This window comes from Cherax quadricarinatus, chromosome 95 (genome assembly GCF_038502225.1).
Source record: "Cherax quadricarinatus isolate ZL_2023a chromosome 95, ASM3850222v1, whole genome shotgun sequence".
Taxonomy (NCBI): domain Eukaryota; kingdom Metazoa; phylum Arthropoda; class Malacostraca; order Decapoda; family Parastacidae; genus Cherax; species Cherax quadricarinatus.
In genome coordinates, this window is record NC_091386.1 from 4,186,112 (window position 1) to 4,211,607 (window position 25,496).

At 40.4% G+C, this 25,496-nt stretch overlaps 2 protein-coding genes across 9 annotated transcripts in view; one reads left to right on the forward strand and one right to left on the reverse strand.

The window, feature by feature from the left end:
- LOC128687435 (mitochondrial ornithine transporter 1) overlaps positions 1-15,627 on the forward strand; it is a 30,384-nt gene extending 14,757 nt beyond the window's left edge. For all 8 annotated transcript variants that reach the window (XM_070104892.1, XM_070104894.1, XM_070104898.1 and 5 more), the window contains exons 2-7: positions 256-398; positions 3,115-3,356; positions 5,816-5,962; positions 11,057-11,237; positions 11,501-11,650; positions 15,411-15,627. In XM_070104892.1, coding sequence (XP_069960993.1) covers positions 350-398; positions 3,115-3,356; positions 5,816-5,962; positions 11,057-11,237; positions 11,501-11,650; positions 15,411-15,529 — 888 coding nt within the window. In that variant the 5' untranslated portion in view covers positions 256-349 and the 3' untranslated portion in view covers positions 15,530-15,627. The remainder of the gene's footprint in view (positions 1-255; positions 399-3,114; positions 3,357-5,815; positions 5,963-11,056; positions 11,238-11,500; positions 11,651-15,410) is intronic.
- A 495-nt stretch (positions 15,628-16,122) lies between these two features.
- The window catches only part of LOC128703869 (transmembrane protein 177), a 78,710-nt gene continuing 69,336 nt past the window's right edge, over positions 16,123-25,496 (reverse strand). The window contains exons 7-8 of the mRNA XM_070104891.1: positions 21,488-21,662; positions 16,123-20,305 (exon numbers count right to left, since the gene is read on the reverse strand). Coding sequence (XP_069960992.1) covers positions 20,104-20,305; positions 21,488-21,662 — 377 coding nt within the window. The 3' untranslated portion in view covers positions 16,123-20,103. The remainder of the gene's footprint in view (positions 20,306-21,487; positions 21,663-25,496) is intronic.

Consider the following 25,496-nt stretch of genomic DNA (forward strand, 5'->3'; position numbering starts at 1 on the left):
ACACCAGTCCACTAACATTATTCCTTATGGAAACAAATTCGTTCGGTATCAGCACTCAAACAGTGATACCTCGTATCCCGAGGTATCACCGTATTTGCTTGTTCCTATAACACGTTTTACCGAGCCTTGGGTAAAAACACGTTACAAAGGATACTTCACTACCAGTGTCTTATTTCCACTTGTCAGTTTTTGCCATTGTCTACCACCGTTATTTCTCTTATTTTTTGGTTTATCGTTATTTTTTCTCCCTGACAGTACATTGATAAACCAGTGTGGGGAAAACAACCGATGTGGTAGAAGCGCCAAAAAACAAAAATTCATTGACCTACAACGAAAACCAAACTAGAAGATGCATCATTATAAAGACGCATTTATTGACCTCATGGGCGGATCTATGGGTGAGTACACACTACGTTACCGTATAATTAACCTCCATAAGCCATGTGTTCTAGTGGTACACTCTGTAATCACAATTTTACTACATGTAAATCAAACAATAACCAAATTTCTGTAAACTCAGCATTGTAATCCTTATAGAGAATAAACTTTGAATTTGAATTTGAATGTGTGTCCTAAGAGGCGACTCAAATGCCGGCAGCAAGAGACTGGTAACCCCCTTCTCCTGTATTCATTAATAAATTTAAAAAAGGAGAAAACTTTACATTTCTTCCTTTTTGGGACACCCCGTCTTGGTGGGGGACGGTCAGTGCTTAAAAAAAAACATTAACTTACGCACGTATGAGAATTTGCATCATTCAGCCATACAGTGAAAAGTCAGAAATTGAGGGAAAAAAATTTCAGTACAGTGGACCACCGGTTTACGATATTATTTCATTCCAGAAGTATGTTCAGGTGCCAGTACTGAACAAATTTGTTCCCATAAAGAATATTGTGAATTAGATTAGTCCATTTCAGACCCCCAAACATACACATACAAACGCACTTACATAAATACACTTACATAATTAGTCGCATTAGGAGCTGATCGTAAACCGGGGTCCACTGTATATATAACAATTTTAAAGTCACACCCATGTTACTCTTGACTGTCTTACAATACAATTTTTATTTCTTTATGCTGCATAAATGATGTAGTTTATGTATTATAAAACGCTGATAGGCACAAATAAAAATCTACTCATATGCAATGACACTTCTGGCAAACTAATCCAAATGCTTAAATGTTACTTAGGATTTATTTATAGACTATTAAGTAGGATTTCTTATGCAGTTAACTACAGTCATATATACAAAAAGAAAAGTTGCTGAACAAATGGCACAGTTTCATAAAAATGACTTATTTCAGACAGATTCAATGATCTTCGGTTTTGTGGATTATTATTGCAGCCTCTAAGTCAGTTCCTGATCAGCCGGGCTGTGGCTCGTACATTGGTTTGCGTGCAGCCAGCAGCAACAGCCTGGTTGATCAGGCTCTGATCCACCAGGAGGCCTGGTCACAGACCGGGCCTTGGGGGCGTTGACCCCCGGAACTCTCTCCAGATAGTCCAGATCCAGATAGCCTCTCCCCACTTAATGACAGAGTTGCATTCCTAAGACCACGTCGGTGAACGAATCTGTCGCTAAGTGAGGAGCATATTATAATGGTAGTGGATTTGTGTCAACCATCTAGGATATTGTTTTAATGTTTCTTTTGCACCATTTCTAACATTTTTAGTATATTTTTAAATATTTATACAGTAGTGTATTGTATATTGCAATAAACAGACTTAGAGGCAATCAACTCTAATATACATTATTTAGATATGCGTACTGGTCAGGGCTCGTCGTAAGTCCGAGTCGTCAATAAACGAGTATGTAAAGTAAAAGGACACAAGTGCAACTAATGTGACATTTTATTGTGGCAATGTATCGCTCTCCAGGAGCTTTGTCAAGCCGATACGTTGCCACAATAAAATGCCACATTAGTTGCACTTGTGTCCTTTTACTTTACATAGTCGGTAATTCTACAAACATTATTACAATAAATGAGTACTTTGCTAAGTGAGGAGAGGCTGTATTGTAATCAAAATTAAGTGCTAAATCCATTAGGGTCGTACAGCTCAGATGAAGAAGAAACACGAAGTTACTTTCTTCCAACAGAAATACACAAATAACCCGCACAGAGGAGAGAAAAACTTACGACAGCATTTCAACTTGAACTTCATGATGGTACAGAAGCAATTAGTGACGATGGGAGACGGCCAATGTGTTAAAAAATTTTTTTATATCAGACTTACGATATTTTTGACTTACAATGGCTTGTCAGAACATAACCCCATCGTAAGTCAAGGAGCCTCTGTATTATTCCAGTCACGGTATTACGCCTTTTTCTTCTCTACTGACCTTCCGATGATTATTATTTATCTTATGGACATATGAAAGCTTAAAAAATAATATTAAGCTAATCATAATAATAATAATAATATATGTAATTTATTTCTTCGTAATGGTTACAGTGTGTGTTTACATTTCATAATTTGACCGGTACAAAGAAAACCACTTTCATGCCGAGGCATTTTGGGCAGACTTAACCTAATACTTAAAGACTACTTAAGTCTAGACAGGTGAAGAGTGGTAATAATAATAATAATAATAATAATAATAATAATAATAATAATAATAATAATAATAATAATAATAATTATAATAATAATTATAATAATAATAATAATAATAATAATAATAATAATAATGTTTATTTCAGCATGATACAATGTTTGTACAATGGTGAATGATATTTGGGTGTGCATGCAGAAAGACCATATATACATATACATGTACGTATATATATGCAGAGAATTTTGGGCAAACTTAAGACTAACTTAAGATTAAGAAGGCAATAACAATTTTGAACAGTTATTTAAGTGAGTGTAAGTGTAAATTTAGGTGTTTAAAATGAATACAAGAGAACTGGATATCCAATTACTTCTTTCTATATGACTTTTATCAAGTATAATTGTTAAGGAATTACACGTTTGATTATTAACCTAAAGGGGACACAGTTGTTTATTGTTTGGGATGATAACGGATATTGAGAGTAAGTTTATATTGTTTATAATGTTGAATATGCATATATAGTTACAGTATTTTCCTCACTGCTGATGTGTACTACAGGTGGCGTAGCTGCCGTTTACGTTGGCCAGCCGCTGGACACTGTCAAAGTGAAGATGCAAACATTTCCTGACCTCTACAAGAGGATGACTGGTTGCTTCATGCAGACGCTCCGGCGGGATGGTATCCGAGGTCTCTATGCTGGCACTGTTCCAGCACTTGCGGCAAATATTGCAGAGAATTCTGTCCTCTTTGCAGCTTATGGCGTGTGTCAAAAGGGTGTGGCGTATGCTCTTGGCACACAAGTGAGTAGATCTTATGTTGAATCTGCATACTATGATATTTTCTGGCTTATAAGGTGCACTTTTCCCCAAAAAAAAGTCTTGGAAAATCAGCCTGCACCTTATATGTCAATGTCAGGGTCAAGGGTAGGCTTTGGGTCATGCTTTAGCAGCTGTTTACTAATGATATGTTACACCTGTTTGGAAACATCCTAGGTTAGGTCAGGTTAGGTTAAGTCAAGTTATGTTAGGTTAAGTTAGGTTAGGTTAGGTGTGTTAGCAAAGAAGGCAAGTACAGTGGACCCCCGGTTTACGATATTATTTCATTCCAGAAGTATGTTCAGGTGCCAGTACTGACCGAATTTGTTCCCATAAGGAATATTGTGAAGTAGATTAGTCCATTTCAGACCCCCAAACATACACGTACAAACGCACTTACATAAATACACTTACATAATTGGTCACATTGGGAGCTTATCGTAAAGCGGGGGTCCACTGTATTTCCTTCCACTGGTCTTAGTCATATGAAGACCCACAGTTGGAACTTTTGGTCATCTGACCGAGGCCTTCCACTGGCTTACCACTTCACCACTTTAAAAATTATGGCTATGATTATAACTATTTCATATTAGTTGTTATAAACATCTTGTATACTTGGGTGCCTTATGTGACAAAAAATATGGTACATATATATATATTTATAACACAATGACAGTTGTTGGGTGAGTGATGGTAAATGTTTTCTCTTTTTTGTTACCTACACTGTGAAAGGTGACGAAGGTAGAAATAAAAAAAAAAACAATCTTATAATGGGTGGGAAATTTATTGGCTAACTTAAGTTTTAAAAGGTACACATTACTGATATGTAGAGTGGTTAGGTTATAAATGGACCAGTTTAGTGTGCTCACCTAACAGTAAATAGGAACACCTGGGTGTTAGTCACCTTACATCTGCTGTCACTGTTCACCTAGCAGTAAGTAGGTACACCTGGGTGTTAGTCACCTTACATCTGCTGTCACTGTTCACCTAGCAGTAAGTAGGTACACCTGGGTGTTAGTCACCTTACATCTGCTGTCACTGTTCACCTAGCAGTAAGTAGGTGCCTGGGTGTTAGTCACCTTATACCCGCTGTCATCCAGGGACTTACTGCTAGGTCAACAGTGATAACAGTGTAGAAAGCCCATGGTTATGCAGGGCATTCAGGTAAGCTTAACCTTAATTCCTAATATAGCTACTGTATTTTGTATCCTATAATATTTTGACAGACACCGCATAACCGATACTCTGGTTTGGTCCTCGAACGAAGCAGAGTCTGAACGATTTTGTTTAGAAAAAATTGATCTGATATTTGAACGTTCTTCTGGAGTCTGAATGATTTTGTCCAGAAAAAATTAACCCAGTCTTTGAAGGCTTTTCTGGAGTCCAAACAATTTTGTAAAAAAAAAAAAAAAAAAAAAAAAAGACCTGGTTTCTATGGTTTCAGTTATCCGCAGTTTACCCCGGCCTGAAATTAACCCTTAATTTTGCTTAATAACACCGACGTGCAACAGTAAGGATGCTGGCAGTTCCTCAGAGCCTAAAAAATGCCGTGAAGTGCTTCCCGTCAGTGAAAAACTGCTAATTCTCACTTATTGCGTGTAATTTATTAATTAAACTTTATCCTAAGTACAGTGGACCCCCGCATAACGATTACCTCGGAATGCGACCAATTATGTAAGTGTATTTATGTAAGTGCGTTTGTACGTGTATGTTTGGGAGTCTGAAATGGACTAATCTACTTCACAATATTTCTTATGGGAACAAATTCGGTCAGTACTGGCACCTGAACATACTTCTGGAGTGAAAAAATATCGTTAACCGGGGGTCCACTGTACACCTACCCTCCGACTTACGACCGAGCTCGGTTCTGACCAACTGGTTGCAAGTCAAAATGGACATAAGTCGAACTTTACTACTGGATATCAACATCACATTTTTGTAATGACTTCTATTGTTTTATTTTGGTATTTCATGTTTTACTTTACTTTTTATGCTGTTAGTACTGTGTTTTATACTGTAAGGTTTAGGATAAACACTGTGTACAACACAAATAGTTTATTTCTCAGAAATTTGGCATAAAAAACAAGGTCGTAAGTCGAGTGGTCGTATGTCGAGCAGGTCGTAAGTTGGATGGTAGGTGTACATATGTAAACAAAAAATTGCTTAAATGTAGGGTTCGCTACTATCCACGGTTTTGGGCATCTGTGGTAGGTCTTGGAACATGTTCCCCATGTATACAGGGGCCCTACTGTATATAACTACTGTACCGAACTCATATTTACACCCCAGACAGTGTCAAGGTGCATAATAAAACTATAGAACTATTGTTACCTAAAAGAATTTAGGGCCCAGTTCCTGGACCCATTATGTACTTCAGTAATCTTGCAACTGCCATCTATTACATGATATAACTACCATATCAAACTCAATTTTATACCCCACAGAGAGTTGAAGATCTGTCGAGCTTCAGCAATGCGACAGCGGGATTTCTTGCAGCGTTCTTCTCATCCCTTACCTTATGTCCAACTGAATTAGTCAAGTGTCGACTGCAAGCCATGAGAGAGGTTGATCTCAAGAGTAATAAGGATCCAGTAGGTTATTATACATGTACTGTATTTTATTATTATTTTATTATCACACTGGCCGATTCCCACCAAGGCAGGGTGGCCCGAAAAAGAAAAACTTTCACCATCATTCACTCCATCACTGTCTTGCCAGAAGGGTGCTTTACACTACAGTTTTTAAACTGCAACATTAACACCCCTCCTTCAGAGTGCAGGCACTGTACTTCCCATCTCCAGGACTCAAGTCCGGCCTGCCGGTTTCCCTGAATCCCTTCATAAATGTTACTTTGCTCACACTCCAACAGCTCGTCAAGTATTAAAAACCATTTGTCTCCATTCACTCCTATCAAACACGCTCAGTCTTAATCACAAGTAGTATATACTCATCCAAGCGACTATGCATAAAATTATATAGGGGCTTTCTGCATGTACACCCAAACATCATTCACCTTTGTACAAACAAAGTATTTCTATTACTGTAACACCTAATTATTACAACAGGTTTGTGGAGTGTAACATTCCTAGAATTTGTGCACAACTAAACACTAAATCATAGACTTGAGTCCTGGAGGTTGGAGGTACAGTTAAGTGCCTGCAGTCTGCAGGCACTTAACCTATCCTCGCCCATCATAAATAAATGTGTAAAAACCATGCGTGCATTTGCTCAATACCAAGAACTTGGCTAAAAACATGATTTATTTATTTATTTATTTTTTATTTATTTAGTAATTTTAGCATACAAACAGAGGTACAAAAAAATACAGGTAAGAGCAGCATGCCAAAGTCACTTATATGCATAGCATTACGGGCTGGCTTAAAATTAACTTAAGATTAACTAAGCAATGATGAAATCAGTGATAAAACATTATTGTAAACAGATAACTATAAAGCACAAATGAGTATTACAAAGACAGGTCATATGGTTGCTTGCATTGCTGTACATTCAGTAGAATGGAGTATTCTGTTAGGTAGTGTATTTAAAAAATAATAAAGTTAGATTGGGTTTTAGGTTTAACATTTATGTGATATAATTGTGAGAAACATTTAAGATATACAATTTATAAGGTTCAGTTATTCAGTATTTATTTGGTTTTGGGTGAGTAAGTGATCTTTGAGAAGAGACTTGAATTTATAAACAGGTAGTGTTTCTTTTATATTTACAGGTAGTGTTTCTTTTATATTTACAGGTAATGAATTCCAGATTTTAGGGCCTTTTATGTGCATTGAGTTTTTGCATAGTGTGAGATGGACACGAGGAACATCAAAGAGTGATCTGTGCCTTGTGTTATGGTCATGTGTTCTGTTGAGGTTGGCAAGAAGTTTTAGGGGAGGGTTAATATCAGAGTTAAGTGTTCTATGTATGTAATAGGTGCAGTAATAAGTATGGATGTTTTGTATGGTGAGTAGGTTGAGTGTTTTGAATATTGGTGGAGTGTGCTGCCTGTAGTGGGAATTTGTTATCATTCTAACTGCAGCCTTTTGTTGGGTAATTAGTGGTCTGAGATGGTTAATTGTTGTTGAGTCCCATGTACAAATTCCATAGGTGAGATAGGGGTAAATAAGAGAGTGATAAAGGGCCAGGAGGCTGACTCTGGAACATAGTACCGTATCTTCGATAGTATGCCTACGGTCTTGGAACCTCAAATATCGAACTTTCTTCAGTCCAGAAGGCTGTCCAAGTGTCGTTACCAAATGAATTTATTTCCATCAGGAATAATGTAAATTAGATTAGTCCATTTCAAACCCTCAAAAATACACTTATAAAAGCACTTACAAAAATACACTTACATAATTGGTTGAGTTGGGAGCAGTTCGATTTTTGAGGTTCCACTGTAGTATACTTATTCTCAATATCTGTAATCCTCTCAAATGTTAATCATTCCATTGTGTCAAACTCAGGTTAATAATTAAAATTAATTCTTCTCTACCAAACTTATTAAAGCTATATAGCATGAACGAATAGAATATTTAATTTTTTTTTATTCATTGTAACTCGTCTAATGATCATGTGTACAATTACTGCACTGTTGTTGCCTTATTAATCTTTAGTGTAAAGTTTGCCTGAGATGGTCTGCATATAAAGGAGCTTTTGGCATGTTCACCCAGTTATACTCCTTTATAAAAACTTTATGTAACACACACACACACACACACACACACACACACACACACACACACACACACACACACACAACACACACACACCACACACACACCATGCACACACCACGCACACACACCACACACACACACACACACCACACACACACCACACATACACACAGACACACACACACACCACACACACACACCACACACACCATGCACACACAACACACACACACCATGCACACACACCACACACAACACACACACACCACACACACAACCCCGCACACACAACCCAGCACACACAACCCCGCACACACAACCCCATACACACACACCACACATACACACACAACACACCCCTCTCATGGAGTGGGGGGAGAGAGGGCCCAGTAGCAACCGGTGAAGAGGAGGGGCCAGGAGCTAAGACTCGACCCCTGCAACCACAAATAGGTGAGTACAAATAGGTGAGTACACACACACCACACACACACACATACACACACAACACACACACAACACACACACAACACACACACAACACACACAACACACACAACACACACACAACACACACACAATACACACACACACAACACACCACACAACACACACACAACACACACACACACACCACATACATACACGCACACACACACACACACACCACACACACACACACACAACACACACAACACACACAACACAACACACACACAACACCAGGAAATCAGAACAGGGGGGTACACCAGCAAGTGCTGGATGAGGTACATATAACCAAGGAGGAAGTGAAGAAGCTGCTATGCGAACTTGACACCTCAAAGGTGGTGGGACCAGACATCTCTCCGTGGGTCCTTAAAGAGGGAGCAGAGATGCTGTGTGTGCCATTAACAAAGATCTTCAACACATCATTTGAAACTGGGCAACTCCCTGAGGTATGGAAGATGGCAAATGTAGTCCCAATTTTTAAAAAGGGAGACAGACATGAGGCACTAAACTACAGACCTGTATCACTAACGTGTATAGTATGCAAGGTCATTGAGAAGATCATCAGGAGGAGAGTGGTGGAGCACCTGGAAAGAAACAAGTGTATAATTGACAACCAGCATGGTTTCAGGGAGGGAAAATCCTGTGTCACAAGCCTACTAGAGTTTTATAACAAGGTGACAGAAATAAGACAAGAGAGAGAGGGGTGGATCGACTGCATTTTTTTTGGACTGCAAGAAGGCCTTCGACACAGTTCCTCACAAGAGGTTACTGCAAAAGCTAGAGGATCAGGCACACATAACAGGAAAGGCACTGTAATGGATCAGAGAATACCTGACAGGGAGGCAACGAGTCATGGTACGTGACGAGGTGTCAAAGTGGGCGCCTGTGACAAGCGGGGTTCCACAGGGGTCAGTCCTAGGACCTGTGCTGTTCTTGGTATATGTGAACGACATAACGGAAGGGATAGACTCAGAAGTGTCCTTGTTTGCAGATGATGTGAAGTTAATGAGAAGAATCAAATTGGATGAGGATCAGGTAGGACTACAAAGAGACCTGGACAGGCTACAAGCCTGGTCCAGCAACTGGCTCCTTGAGTTTAACCCTGCCAAATGCAAAGTCATGAAGATTGGGGAAGGGCATAGAAGACTGCAGACACAATATAGTTTAGATGGCTAAAGACTGCAAACCTCACTCAAGGAAAAAGATCTGGGGGTGAGTATAGCACCGAGCATATCTCCTGAGGCACACATCAATCAGATAACTGCTGCAGCATACGGGCGCCTGGCAAATCTACGGATAGCGTTCCGATACCTCAGTAAGGATTCGTTCAAGACTCTGTATACCCTTTACATCAGGCCTATACTGGAGTATGCAGCACCTGTTTAGAATCCACACCTAGTCAAGCGCATCAAGAAATTAGAGAAAGTGCAAAGGTTTGCAACAAGACTAGTCCCAGAGCTACGGGGATTGTCCTACGAAGAAAGGTTGAGGGAAATCGGCCTGACGACACTGGAGGACAGGAGGGTCAGGGGAGACATGATAACGACATATAAAATACTGCGGGGAATAGACAAGGTGGACAAAGACGGGATGTTCCAGAGATGGGACACAGACACAAGAGGTCACAATTGGAAGTTGAAGACTCAGATGAATCAAAGGGATGTTAGGAAGTATTTCTTCAGTCATAGAGTAGTCAAGCCGTGGAATAGCCTAGAAAGTGACGTAGTGGAGGCGGGAACCATACATAGTTTTAAGGCGAGGTATGATAAAGCTCATGTAGCAGGGAGAGAGAGGACCTAGTAGCAATCAGTGAAGAGGCGGGGCCAGGAGCTATGACTCGACCCCTGCAACCACAAATAGGTGAGTACAAATAGGTGAGTACACATGCACACACACACACACACACACACACACACGCACGCACGCACGCACGCACACACACACACACACACAGTACAGTATATAAAAAAAAAATTAAAATTAAGAAACATTATGAGCAATGTATGCAAACACTCAATGCAAAAATAATTTGTAAGATGAAAAACTTGGAATGTGTCTCATTTGTAAGTCAAAAAAACAGGAACGTGTTTTGTTTGTAAAGCCAAAAAAACGGGAATGTGTCTCGTTTGAAAATCAGAAAACCAGGAATGTGACTTGTTTGTACATTTCATAATACAGCCCATGTACTGAATCATAAAAGGGAATTAGGTGGCCCGGTGGCCTGGTGGCCCGGTGGCCCGGTGGCTAAAGCTCCCGCTTCACACACGGAAGGCCCGGGTTCAATTCCCGGCGGGTGGAAACATTCGACACGTTTCCTTACACCTGTTGTCCTGTTCACCTAGCAGCAAATAGGTACCTGGGTGTTAGTGGACTGGTGTGGGTGGCATCCTGGGGGACAAGATTAAGGACCACAATGGAAATAAGTTAGACAGTCCTCGATGACGCACTGACTTTCTTGGGTTATCCTGGGTGGCTAACCCTCCGCGGTTAAAAATCCGAACGAAATCTTATCTTCTTCCACAGACACGTATTGGACCTTGGAAGCTAACCAGACACATCTTGAGAGCAGAAGGGGTTCCAGGGCTGTTCAGAGGTTTGACCTCTACATTTGCAAGAGAAATGCCAGGATATTTCTTCTTCTTTGGAGGGTACGAGGCAAGTAGATCGCTCCTGACTCCAGCCGGAAAAACGAAAGACGAAATTGGTAAGTTCAGTTTTGTTTCCTTGCGTTTTCCTTGAACTATAGTAAAAAAAGACTTGGATAGAAAGACAGTTTGTATTATCTTGGTGACCTGTCTTCACTGTTTCCTGCATGGAGGATTGAGCCTCCACTGCTGACACCGAATGACCTCCATGAGTTTAGTGCTTCATATAAGTATAATAAGGAAGTAGACACACAAAAATGTGATTTTGAATTCACTATTTCCTTTTCAAGTGAAAACTTTTTAAGCATAATTCAATCCACAGGTCCCTTGAGGACTATGTTATGTGGTGGGTTTGCTGGTGTCGTCCTGTGGGTGGCCATCTTCCCAGCAGATGTGGTCAAGTCACGCATCCAGGTGGCAGGCTCGACGGACCCCATGTCCAAGGTGCTACTTGGAATCTTTAGAAATGAAGGCAAGACAGTCATTCCTCAATGTTATCCACTAATAAGGGGATTCTCTGAGCGTCTTGAATCATATTGTTAAAATACCCAAAGAAGTACTAACATACTTTACTGTATACCTAATACAGTGGACCCCCGCTTTACAATCAGCTCCCAATGCGACCAATTATGTAAGTGTATTATGTAAGTGCGTTTGTACGTGTATGTTTGGGGTCTGAAATGGACTAATCTAATTCACAAGATTCCTCATGGGAACAAATTCGTTCAGTAATGGCACCTGAACATACTTCTGGAATGAAATAATATCATAAACCAGGGGTCCACTGTATAGTACTCTACACAATTTACATTTGTTAACAACTCAGCGGCTGTCTCCCGCCAAGGCAGAGTGATCTGAAAAAGAAAACACATTCACCATCATTTATTCAATCCCCATCTTTCCAAAAGTGTGCTGAAATTAGAGTTCAGATGACCCTCAGACTGTAGCATACCCCCTTTCCTTCAGATTGCAGGCACTGCCCTTCCCACCTCCAGGACTCAAGCCTGGTTAACCAATTTCCTTTAATCCTTCATAAAAGTTACCTTGCTCACTCTCCAACAGTACATCCATTATAAAGCACAGAGCCCCATTCTTATACCGCAATAAACACTGAAAATAAACATTACATTTAATATATTTCTCCATGGGGAAGTGGAGAAGAACTCGTCCTCTGTAAGCCATGCATGTCATAAGAGGTGACTAAAATGCTGGGAACAAGGGGCTAGTAACCCCTTCTCCAGTATAAATTATTAACTGTTAAGAGAAAACTTTAATTTTTCTGTTTAGGTCACCCTGCCTCAGTGAGATACAGCTGGTGCATTGAAAAAAGTTAATGTATACTCTGGTCGACCTTCAGAAAACTGTTACAGTGATCAAAGCTTGTGAATACAGAAGTGCGTAGGTTTGTAGTGACGACTGTGAATAATTAAAAGTACGTACCTTGGTCATTCCTGGAACATTATCAAGTCACTGCTCAATACTTATACAGAATGAGCCAAAACTTGTGAAAGGTTCTTGATCCAAGTAACTGAAGCAACTACCTGCCTGGTAGACAGAGCTCTTGCTTCAAACACTGAAGTCTGGGTTCAACTCCTGTCAAGGGTGGAAACATTGGGTGTGTTTCCTTACACTGGCTGTCCATGTTCACTCATCAGTAAAATAGGTACCTGGGTGTTAGTCGACTGGCGTGGATTGCATCCTGGGAACAAAATTAACCTAATTTGCGGGAAATGCTCAGCATAACAAGCAGCTTTCTATATAGTAGTATGTCATTAACGTCAGCTATGGTCTGTATACTTTGTACATGTACTGGTAGTAAATAAAGATATTATTATTAATATTGGCTCAAACCTGATTACCTCCCATTCCCTAGGTGATGTTTCCTCATGAATACTCAATAATAATAATAATAATAATAATACAGTGGACCCCCGGTATTCGATATTAATCCGTTCCTGAGAGCTCATCGAATACCGATAATATCGAGAATCGAATCAATTTTCCTCATAAGAAATAATGGAAATCAAATTAATCCGTGCAAGACACCCAAAAGTATGAAAAAAAAAATTTTACTACATGAAATATTAAGTTTAATGCAATAGAATAATTACAATAACAATAAAATAATTGACACTTATCTTTAATGAAGATCTGGTGATGATTGATGGGATGGAAGGTGGGGAGAGGTGTTAGTGTTTAGAAGGGGAATCCCTTCCATTAGGACTTGAGGTAGCAAGTCCTTTTCCGGGGTTACTTCCCTTCTTCTTTTAATGCCACTAGGACCAGCTTGAGAGTCATTGGACCTCTGTCGCACAACAAATCTGTCCATAGAGACCTGTACCTCCCGTTCCTTTACGATTTGTCTAAAATGGGCCACAACATTGTCATTGCAATAGCTGTGTTAGGGTGATTTCTATCCATAAATGTTTGCAGTTCAACCCACTGTGCACACATTTCCTTAATTTTTGAAGAAGGCACAATGGATTCCACAACTGGCATAGGCTTCTCAGGGTTAGCCCCAAACCCTTCAAAATCTTTCTTAATTTCCATACTAATTCTCACCCTTTTTACCACAGGGTTGGCACTAGAAGTTTTCTTGAGGCCCATGGTGACTTATTTTGCAGAAACAAGCACCGAAAACAGTGATAATATGGAATGTACCAAATGTATCCTTAGATGCGTGCACACTGGCTGGGTTGTAAACACTAGCACACACGGGGCAGTTCAGGCCACACGTGGACAGGTCTCGTACGAATCATATCGAATACCGGGTTTTCAATTGAATACCGAGGAAATTTTTTTGCGATATAATGCATCGAATACCGGATTTATCGAATACCAATGCCATCGAATACCGGGGGTCCACTGTAATAATAATAATAATAATAATAATAATAATAATAATAATAATAATCCTCCATGGGGAAGTGGAACAGAATTCTTCCTCCGTAAGCCATGCGTGTTGTAAGAGGCGACTAAAATGCCAGGAGCAAGGGGCTAGTAACCTCTTCTCCTGTATATCTTACTAAATGTAAAAGGAGAAACGTTCGTTTTTCCTTTTGGGCCACCCTGCCTTGGTGGGATACGGCCAGTGTGTTGAAAGAAAGAAAGAATAATAATAATAATAATAATATTAATAATAATAATGAAAGAAAGTATTAGTGATAGAACAATTTCTTGTAGTAATGTGGTTTTGAACACAAAGATATTATGCTAATATAATGTTGAGTATTTGTGTAATATTCGTGTATACGTCGTTATTATTCAAAGGGAAGTAAAAATGCACGGGTCATGTTAACACCTGGAAAACGGGAGGCAAGCAAGTTTGATTCAAGCTAGGAGAGTAGCTCTAATTCTCTGGATCAAGAGCCTTTCACTCGCATCTAATGCCAATGCAGACAGATTATTGAACAAGAGGAAAGAGTTTAAAGAAAGAAAACAGAGGCCAACCCAGACACCTTAGCTATCACAAATATAAAACTACCTAACATAGTAACCAACGAAATACTGATGCTCCTCGTTTTGCAATGGTCTGACTTACGATATTTTAACTATACAATGGTGCAATAGTGATGCACATTCAGCAGTCATCAAACTTTGATAAGCTAATTTTTTTTTTTTTTTTTTTAATAAACTGGCTGTCTACCACCGAGGCTGGATGACCCAAAAAGAAATTTATCATTATCAAAGCTACTGTATTAGTGTGTTTTTTTTTTTTTTGTGAATGCAACTGAAAAATTGCATCTGCCAAGTGAGTGGGTGTGGGTTGGACCTGCCTAGCATGGGCCAGTAGAGCTGCTGCAGTGCTCCTTCTTTCTTATGAAGACTTTTCCACATACTGTTCAGTTTTGGATGCACTTTTTTTTACAAAAAATCACTCTATATATACCTCTGTAATAGAGCTGACTGTCACTCTGTATTTGAAGACATTATGTATACAGTGGACCCTTGACTAACGATATTAATTGGTACCCGAGAACGAATATCGTTAGTCGAGATTTTTTAGCGTTAGATGAGGCAAAATGTTAGCGTTAAAATGTATCGCTAGTTGAATTTAACGTTATACGATGCCATCGTTGGTCGAGGGTCCACTGTATATTATTTTGAACACATCGGCTGTTTCCCACCAAGGTAGGGTGACCTGAAAAAGAAGAAACACTTTCATCATCACTCACTCCATCACTGTCTTGCCATTGGCATGCCTACACTACAGTTCAAAATTCTACTTACAGGAATTCTGGCGTTGTACAACGGGCTGGGTCCGACTGTGTTGCGAACCTTCCCTGCCACGGGGGCGCTCTTTCTAGCATACGAGGGAACCAAGAAACTTCTACATAACCTAATGGATTAATTTATTTTTGTTATACATTCTAATATTGTTAAATTATAGTTTTTTATGAGCATTGTAAAAAAAAATTGTCTTCCTATGAAATGATACAGTATAATTGCCCTATTTTTTATTTATCCAAATTATTTATACAGTGGACCCCCGCATAACGATTACCTCCGAATGCGACCAATTATGTTAGTGTATTTATGTAAGTGCGTTTGTACGTGTATGTTTGGGGGTCTGAAATGGACTAATCTACTTCACAATATTTCTTATGGGAATAAATTCGGTCAGTACTGGCACCTGAACATACTTCTGGAGTGAAAAAATATCGTTAACCGGGGGTCCACTGTATTTGGAATACCATATCTGCTGCCTTCATTTGTTTATTGTAGCAGAGCCTTTTTAAATCTATAAGTAACTACAATAGGGCCCTAACATACGAATGAGAAAATAAAAAGCAATACTGACTGGAAAATACACAAATAACCCGGACATAGGAGAAACACTGATGACATTTCAGTCCAACTAGGACCATTAACCCGTAAACGGTCCAAACGTATATATACGTTTTTTCAACATTTGAAAGTACGTATGTAAAAAAACTGATCTACTTTTGTTATATTTGAAAATATGTAAAAAAAACGTAGATCTACTTTTGTAGCACTGCGCATGTGAACGTAGATCTGCTTGGACCGTTTATGGGTTAACTAGTCTAGTTAAGGTCCAAGTTGAATCGAAGAGTTTCTTTCTCCTACGTGTGGGTATTCGTGTATACAAATGAGATGCGTTTCCATTGCTACAACTCACACACAAGACATTGGTAATGCTGAATACTATTATCCTCTAGAAAATATTGATAATGATACTGTGTGCCAGACATTTTCATAATTGCAGATCGAGATTCATAAAAATTTATTTTCTAAACATTACATCTCTTGGACCTCAATCATTACATGTGTCACTACACAGTATGGTGGAATGTCGAAAGTCCTACTGTACCCAGAGAAAGCCCTTAATAGACTCCCTTGTCTATTACATTTGTACAAAAACAATCTTTTAAATGTATATTGATATAATAAATGGGCTTTCAGATGGAGATTTAAAAGGCTTTTAGTTATGTGACATATTTAAGGCAGACTTAGACTAAGCTATGAAGGCGGAGCATAAATGCACTTTCTTTAAAGTATATTTTTATTATGATAGTCAGGGGGAAATGTTAAACCCATACCATTGATACACCTTTGACATGTTTCAAGATTTTGTCTATTATACACAGTAGACAGTGGAGGACGAGGTAATCAGTCCCTCAGTTTAGAAGCTGCTGTTCACCACTATAGTATCTCTGCTTCTAGGCTGAGGGACTAATTACCTCATCTTTCACTGTCTTATGTGTGTGTAGTTGTGCAAGACTGAGACAGGATACCCTCATCTGCAGTTTGTGTACCCCCACAGCCCAGTTCTGAGCCAGGCTAGTCTGGTGTCATGCAGCATGTGGGCAACACATCCTGGGCCAGGCAAATCTGGTGTCGTGCAGCACGTGGGCAACATCCTGGGCCAGGTTAGTCTGGTGTCGTGCAGCACGTGGGCAACATCCTGGGCCAGGCTAATCTGGTGTCGTGCAGCACGTGGGCAACATCCTGGGCCAGGCTAGTCTGGTGTCGTGCAGCACGTGGGCAACACATCCTGGGCCAGGCTAGTCTGGTGTCGTGCAGCACGTGGGCAACACATTCTGGGCCAGGCTAGTCTGGTGTCGTGCAGCACATGGGCAACACATCCTGGGCCAGGCTAGTCTGGTGTCGTGTAGCACGTGGGCAACACATCCTGGGACAGGCTAGTCTGGTGTCGTGCAGCACGTGGGCAACACATCCTGGGCCAGGCTAGTCTGGTGTCATGCAGCACGTGGGCAACACATCCTGGGCCAGCCTAGTCTGGTGTCATGCAGCACGTGGGCAACACATTCTGGGCCAGGCTAGTCTGGTGTCGTGCAGCACGTGGGTAACACATCCTGGGCCAGGCTAGTCTGGTGTCGTGCAGCACGTGGGCAACACATTCTGGGCCAGGCTAGTCTGGTGTCGTGCAGCACATTCTGGGCCAGCCTAGTCTGGTGTCATGCAGCACGTGGGCAGCACATTCTGGGCCAGCCTAGTCTGGTGTCGTGCAGCACGTGGGCAACACATCCTGGGCCAGGCTAGTCTGGTGTCGTGCAGCACGTGGGCAACACATTCTGGGCCAGGCTAGTCTGGTGTCGTGCAGCACGTGGGCAACACATTCTGGGCCAGGCTAGTCTGGTGTCGTGCAGCATGTGGGCAACAACACAACAAGGCACAATACCCTGACTGGAATAATACACAAGTAACTCCCACGTGGGAGAGAGAAACTTTTGATGATGTTTGGGTCTGACCTGGACGAATGAGCGGAGTATTTGTGTATGGCAACAAGGTCCAAACCGAGGGTATGGTAACTCCACCTAACTGAATCAAGAGCCCCCATGCCAGCATCAAGGTGCTCAGCAACTTTGTTTGGGACTAAAATGAAATAAACTTTTAATTTCACAAACTCGAGATTTATTATTACAATCAAAACTCAAGATAAGTCATAATGAATGACTATCGATGAATAAACAAAAGGATGGACAGGGACCATAGTGCCGGTCTCCAACCATTTCCATGTATGCAGTTCATTTCACCTTAAATTCGTGGGTTCCGACTCGACCTTACCAACATTACCAGCTTTTGACTGGGGTATTTGGAAGTGGAGCTCTTGATTCCAGAAATTGCATCTACACTCATCTTCCTCCAATCAAACCTCTTCTCATTTCCCAAATGCTATATGACCCTTGCATGCTTAGCAGTTCCCTATTACACATCGTTATTATTTTTCAACAAATTGACCGTCTCCCACCCAAAAACAAGAAGAAACACTTTCATCATCATTCACTCCATCACTGTATACCAGAGGTGTGCCGATACTACAGTTCAAAACTGAAAATATCCCCACCCCTTCTTCAGCACCATCTGTTAAAGCAGGGCAACACAGAAGAAAACACATTCACCATCATTTATTCAATCACTGTCTTTCCTGAGGTGTGCCGACATCGCAGTCCAATTGTTTCTCACATTCAGAAACATACGCTAAGTCTATACAAGTCATACATCTTCCACATAAATATTTTTTTTTTATTATTATCACACTGGTCGATTCCCACCAAGGCAGGGTGGCCCGAAAAAGAAAAACTTTCACCATCATTCACTCCATCACTGTCTTGCCAGAAGGGTGCTTTACACTACAGTTTTTAAACTGCAACATTAACTGCAACATTTGTGTAATATACACAGTGATACACAAATAATCCACACATAGAAGAGAGGAGCTTACGATGACGTTTCTTCAGAGTGATGTATGAAGGAAGTAAGATCGCATCAGCCATTACGATCTGACCTCAGTATACACCATCCTTCGAAGGGCTCTTGATCACAGGAATTGGAACTACCCTTTCCTGGGATCGAACCTGATTACCTCCCATCCTCCAGGCATTACATACCCCCTACGGGTTTATCATTTCCCACGAATCTATAAGAACTGCGTATGATGATGATCCCAGTTCTCAATTGTTACTCCACACAAATAATAATAATAATAATAATAATAATAATAATAATAATTGATGAGTGTTATTAAATATCTGCAGCAATTAAGAGAAAAAAATTTAAAATTATCATTTGCTAATAAGGTGCTCGTCTTAGGGGCCTATCCTCCCTTCCTTGAAACAAACCTGATTCCCCCTCCATTCCCCAGGTGCTGTATGACCCCGTATGGGTTTAGTGCTTCCCCAGTAATTATTATAATCACAAAGAAGCACTAAACCCACTAGGGTCTCCCCAGTAATATAATAATTTGATGATTTGTGAGCTAATCAATTTTCTCTCCTGCAAGTTGAAGGTTGACTGAGGTTGTGGGGGTCCAGCAGAACTGTGTATATAGGAGAGTCAATTTTCAATTTGATGGATTTTGTTTTCAATGAACGAAGTTCGTGACTGGGCAGCATTCGGGAGCAGTGGACAAAGTTTGTTAGATGCAGAATTGTCTGCTATTTTGGCAGCCCGCTGGGTAAATTTTAATTTTTGGATTCATAGGATTAAATGCTAGATTGAGAATTGTTTGTTAAATCAGAGTTGTCCGATAAATATCAGAATTGTTTGTTAAGCCAGAATTGTCCATGATTTTTACAAACAATTCTGAATTTAATGAACAAATCCTTTAAATTCAGAATTGTTTATCAGATTTGTCCTTTAAACTCAGAATTTTTCATTAATTCAAAATTGTCCTTAGGAATTCTGGATTTAACAAAGTTTGTTAAATTGTGAACTGTTTACTGTTTTTGGATTTAACAGACAGTTCGTTAAATTCAGAATTGTTCATCAACATTACGATCATGGAAAAAATATTCTTGAGGCTCTGATTCAGCGGACAACTGGTTTTTAATGGACACGCCTCTCCCCCCCTATTAATCTGTATTATTACAATGATCCCCAAAGGTCATACTGTGCTGACTAATTGGTAAAATCAAGAGCGTTTGCATGGCAACATCATGATCAAATAAGCGCAACTCCCGCCCGTAACCGGCTGGAGGTGGGGCAGTACTCGGCATACTCCTCCCAGGTGCAGCCGGTGGTGGTGCAGCACTCGGCGGTGATGGATGATGACTGACGTCGGCGGCGGTAGTGCCGTCCCTGATGGTCCCTGACCCAGGTAGTCACGAATAAGTTGGCCTGGTGGACGCTTAGAAAGGGAGACCTGTTGGAAACACAAGAAGAGAGTAGAATTAGATTGGGAAATGTATTATGAAAAGGAAAATTATGGCCAGAGAAAATTTGATGAATGAAATGAAAGTACAATAACCAGCTATGTTTATTGACAAAATGTTGCACCGGTGCATCAGTCTTTCTTAGTTAAATACAGAGGCAACTTCTGTACTGGAGACTGTGCAAAAAATGGTGTGGTAACTTGAACGAGTGAATACTATTAATCAAGCCAAAGTTACTGAATACCTTTAGTCAAAGTTAAAGGACTGATCACCTCCAATCAAAGCAAGGGGACTGATCACCTCCAATCAAAGCAAGGAGACTGATCACCTCCAATCAAAGCAAGGAGACTGATCACCTCCAATCAAAGCAAGGAGACTGATCACCTCCAATCAAAGCAAGGGGACTGATCACCTTCAATCAAAGCCAAGTTACTGAATACCTCTAGCCAAAGTTAAGAGACTGATCACCTTCAATCAAAGCAAAGAAACTGATCACCTTCAATCACAGTTTTGATATCAAACACCAAAAAATCACCTCCCATCTTCCACTGTCTCTGGTATAGAAGTCATCTCTGTATTCCACTGAAGTCTGCTGAACAGGTCAACATCCTGTTGTACATGAATGGTATACAATACTGACAAGAAAATTAAACATGGGCAACATATGGGCATATTTATTGTAGACGTTTCACCATCCAGTGGCTTTATCAATACAAATTTAAGGAGATAATTGGAAGAACTATATACAAAAGATGAGGTAATCAGTCCCTCAGCCTTGGAATTGGTGTGAAGAGCACTGTATAGTGGACCCCCGGTTAACGAACTTTTTTCATTCCAGTAGTATGTTCAGGTGCCAGTACTGACCGAATTTGTTCCCATAAGGAATATTGTGAAGTAGATTAGTCCATTTCAGACCCCCAAACATACACGTACAAACGCACTTACATAAATACACTTACATAATTGGTCGCATTTGGAGGTGATCGTTAAGCGGGGGTCCACTGTAGTTAACTACGGTGTTCTTCACACAAACTACAAAGCTGAGGGACTTATCGTCTTTTGTATATAGTTCTTATCTTCCAATTATCTCCTTGAATTTGTATTGATAAAGCCACTGGATGGTGAAACGTCTACAATAAACATACCCAGACGTTGCACATGTGTCTACTGACCTGTATCTAGAATGGACATGCCTGTCCTGGACACTTGGCTGACCAGTGTCAGTGGCTGGACTGGTCTGGATGATATCAGGGGAAAGGTTCACCAGAACTTCCCTCACTCTCTTCACTCTGTTGCTGCTCTTACTTAAGTGTTTCTCCCCTTCGACACGTCTCGCCCCGCCTGTATCTGTAACCAGTGATTAATTGTGTAGAAAATGTTTTATTTTTTTTTTTTTTACAGAAAAACCACTCACAGGATGGGTATGGGGTGCATAATGATGTTAAACTAATTTTAGAGAAATCAGTTACAGTGGATCCCCGGCATACGATGGCATTGGTATATGTTAAATCCGATATACGATACATTTTAATGCAAAAATTTTGCCTCGCCACTCGTTAAAAAATCTGCCACATGCGATTCGTCCAGGACGCATCCACGTGTGGCCTGAACTGCCCTGTGTGTGCTAGTGTTTACAACCCAGCCAGTGTGCGTGCATCTAAGCATACATTCGGTACATTCCATATTATCACTGTTTTCGGTGCTTGTTTCTGCAAAATAAGTCATCATGGGCCCAAAGAAAGCTTCTAGTGCCAACCCTGTGGTAAAAAAGGGTGAGAATTAGTATGGAAATTACAAAAGATTTTGAAGGGTTTGGGGCTAACCCTGAGAAACCTATGCCAGTTGTGGACTCCATTGTGCCTACTTCAAAAATTAAGGAAATGTGTGCAAAGTGGGTTGAACTGCAAAACTTTATGGATGAAAATCACCCTAACACAGCTATTGCAATGACAATGTTGTGGCCCATTTTAGACAAATCGTAAAGGAACGGAAGGTACAGGTCTCTATGGACAGATTTGTTGTGTGACAGAGGTCCAGTGACTCTCAAGCTGGTCCTAGTGGCATTAAAAGAAGAAGGGAAGTAACCCTGGAAAAGGACTTGCTACCTCAAGTCCTAATGGAAGGGGATTCCCCTTCTAAACACTAACACCATCCACACACTCCCCTCCTCCCATCCCATCAATCATCACCAGATCTTCAGTAAAGATAAGTGTCAATTATTCTATTGTTATTAATCTATTGTTATTGTTGTTATTGTAATTATTCTATTGCATTAAACTTAATATTTCATGTGGTAAAACTTTTTTTTTCATACTTTTGGGTGTCTTGCACGGATTAATTTGATTTCCATTATTTCTTATGGGGAAAATTAATTCGCCTTCCGATAATTTTGGCATACGATGAGCTCTCAGGAACGGATTAATATCGTATACCGGGGTCCACTCTATATAGGCTAAGTGCTGGCTATCTGACCTCAGATTTCAAAACAGGGACAGGAACAGGTGCCACAGCAGGTACAGTGGACCCCCGGTTCATGATATTAATCCGTTCCTGAGAGCTCATCGTACACCAAAATTATCAGAAAGCGAATCAATATTCCCCATAAGAAATAATGGAAATCAAATTAATCCGTGCAAGACACCCAAAAGTACGAAAAAAACTTTTACCACATGATATATTAAGTTTAATGAAATATAATAATTACAATAACAATAATAACAATAGAATAATCACAATAGAATAATTGACACTTACCTTTAATGAAGATCTGGTGATTGATGGAATGGGAGGAGGGGAGAGTGTCGAAGTTTTTAATGTTTAGAAGGGGAATCCCCCTCCATTAGGACTTGAGGTAGCAAGTCCTTTTCCGGGGTTACTTCCCTTCTTTTAATGCCACTAGGACCAGCTTGAGAGTCACTGGACTTCTGTCACACAACAAATCTGTCCATAGAGACCTGTACCTCTCGTTCCTTTATGACTTTCTTAAAGTGGTTCACAACATTGTCAGTGTACAGGTTGCCAACACGGTTTGCAGTAGCTGTGTCAGGGTGATTTTCATTAAAAAAGGTTTGCACTTCAAGCCACTTTGCACACATTTCCTTAATTTCAATAGTCATTAGCACCCTTGGTCTCGATGGGTTGGCACTAGAAGCTTTCTTGGGGCCCATGGTGACTTATTTTGCAAAAAACAAGCACCAAAAACAGTGATAATATGGATAACATAGAATGTACCGAATGTATCCGTAGATGCGCGCACACTGGCTGGCTTGTAAACACTGGACACATCTCGTACGAATCGTATCGCATACCGGGTTCGGGTTTTATAACGGGAACCGAGGCAAATTTTTTGTGATATAATTCTTTGGATACCGGATTTATCGGATACCGATGGCTTCGTGAGCCGGGGGTCCACTATATAAGGAAATACATGTATGCCCATTGTTTCCGAACCTGCCGGGGATCAAACCCTTGACACTGATTATGTGATCTGATGGCAATGCTTTTTTTTCTAACACACCGGCCATCTCCCACCATTGCAGGGTGACCCAAAAAGAAAGAAGAAATACAGTGGACCCCCGCATAACGATGGCATCGCATAGCGATTTTTCCGCATAACGATTACTTTTATCGCAAAATTTTTGCCCCGCATACCGATTAAAAACCCGCATACCGATTTTCGTCCGAGACGCGTCCAATGTGCCCTCACATGTGCCGGCCGTCCCATTGTTTACCAGCCAGCCTCCGCGGTAACATCCAAGCATACACTCGGAATATTTCGTATTATTACAGTGTTTTCGGTGGTGTTTCTGGAAAATAAGTGACCATGGGCCCCAAGAAAGCTTCTAGTGCCAACCCTGTGGTAAAAAGGGTGAGAATTAGTATGGAAATTAAGAAAGATTTTGAAGGGTTTGGGGCTAACCCTGAGAAGCCTATGCCAGTTGTGGAATCCATTGTGCCTACTTCAAAGATTAAGGAAATGTGTGCAGAGTGGTTTGAACTGCAAACCTTTATAGATGAAAATCACCCTGACACAGCTGTTGCAAGCCGTGCTTGTGACTATTTCAATGACAATGTTATGGCCCATTTTAGGAAAGTCTTGAAGAAACGGGAGGTACAGAGCTCTATGGACAGATTTGTTGTGCGACAGAGGTCCAGTGACTCTGAAGCTGGTCCTAGTGGCATTAAAAGAAGAAGGGAAGTAACCCCAGAAAAGGACTTGCTACCTCAAGTCCTAATGGAAGGGGATTCCCCTTCTAAACAGTAAGAAGATAATGCTCTCCCCTCCTCCCATCCCATCAATCATCACCAGATCTTCAATAAAAGTAAGTGTCATGTAATTGTGCATGCCTTTTTCAGTTTGTGTGTATTAAAATTAACATTTCATGTGGTAAAAAAATTTTTTTTTCATACTTTTGGGCGTCTTGCACGGATTAATTTTATTTCCATTATTTCTTATGGGGAAAATTAATTCGCATAACGATTATTTCGCATAACGATGAGCCCTCTTGCACGGATTAAAATCGTTAACCGGGGGTCCACTGTATAGTAGTTCCCCAATATCCACAGGGGATAAATTCCAAGACCTACTGTGGATATGTGAAACCATGGATAGTAGCAAACTCTATACAGCCTCTCCTCACTTACTGACATACTCGTTTACCAATGCCTCGGACTTATGATGGGCTCTCTGACCAGTATTCATACCTAAATATTGTATAGTAGAGCTAATTTCCGCTATTCTGTTTATTTCAATATACAGTACACTACTGTTATAAATGGTGCAAAGGTGACATTAAAACAATATCAAAGGTGCTCGACACAAATTCACTACCATTATAGTATGCTCCTTACTTAGCAACAAATTCATTTAACAACATTGTCTCAGGAACGGAACTCTGTCGTTAAATGAGGAGAGGCTGTATACAAGTCATTTTCCCTTTACATATTACATTTCGTGGATTATAAGACGCAGCTTATAAGACTTGTTTCAGCTTCAATGGCTCGGCATCGAACATAACTGGGAGAGCTACAGCCCGCCCCACACCCCAAACTTACAGCTCCCATCACTGACAGGATGGTTTTTGGGATATTTTATGGAAAAAGATAGTACCTCTAATAAGCCGCAAAATACAGTACATCCCTACGATAAAGTTTAATTGATAACTTATGCAAAATAAGTCT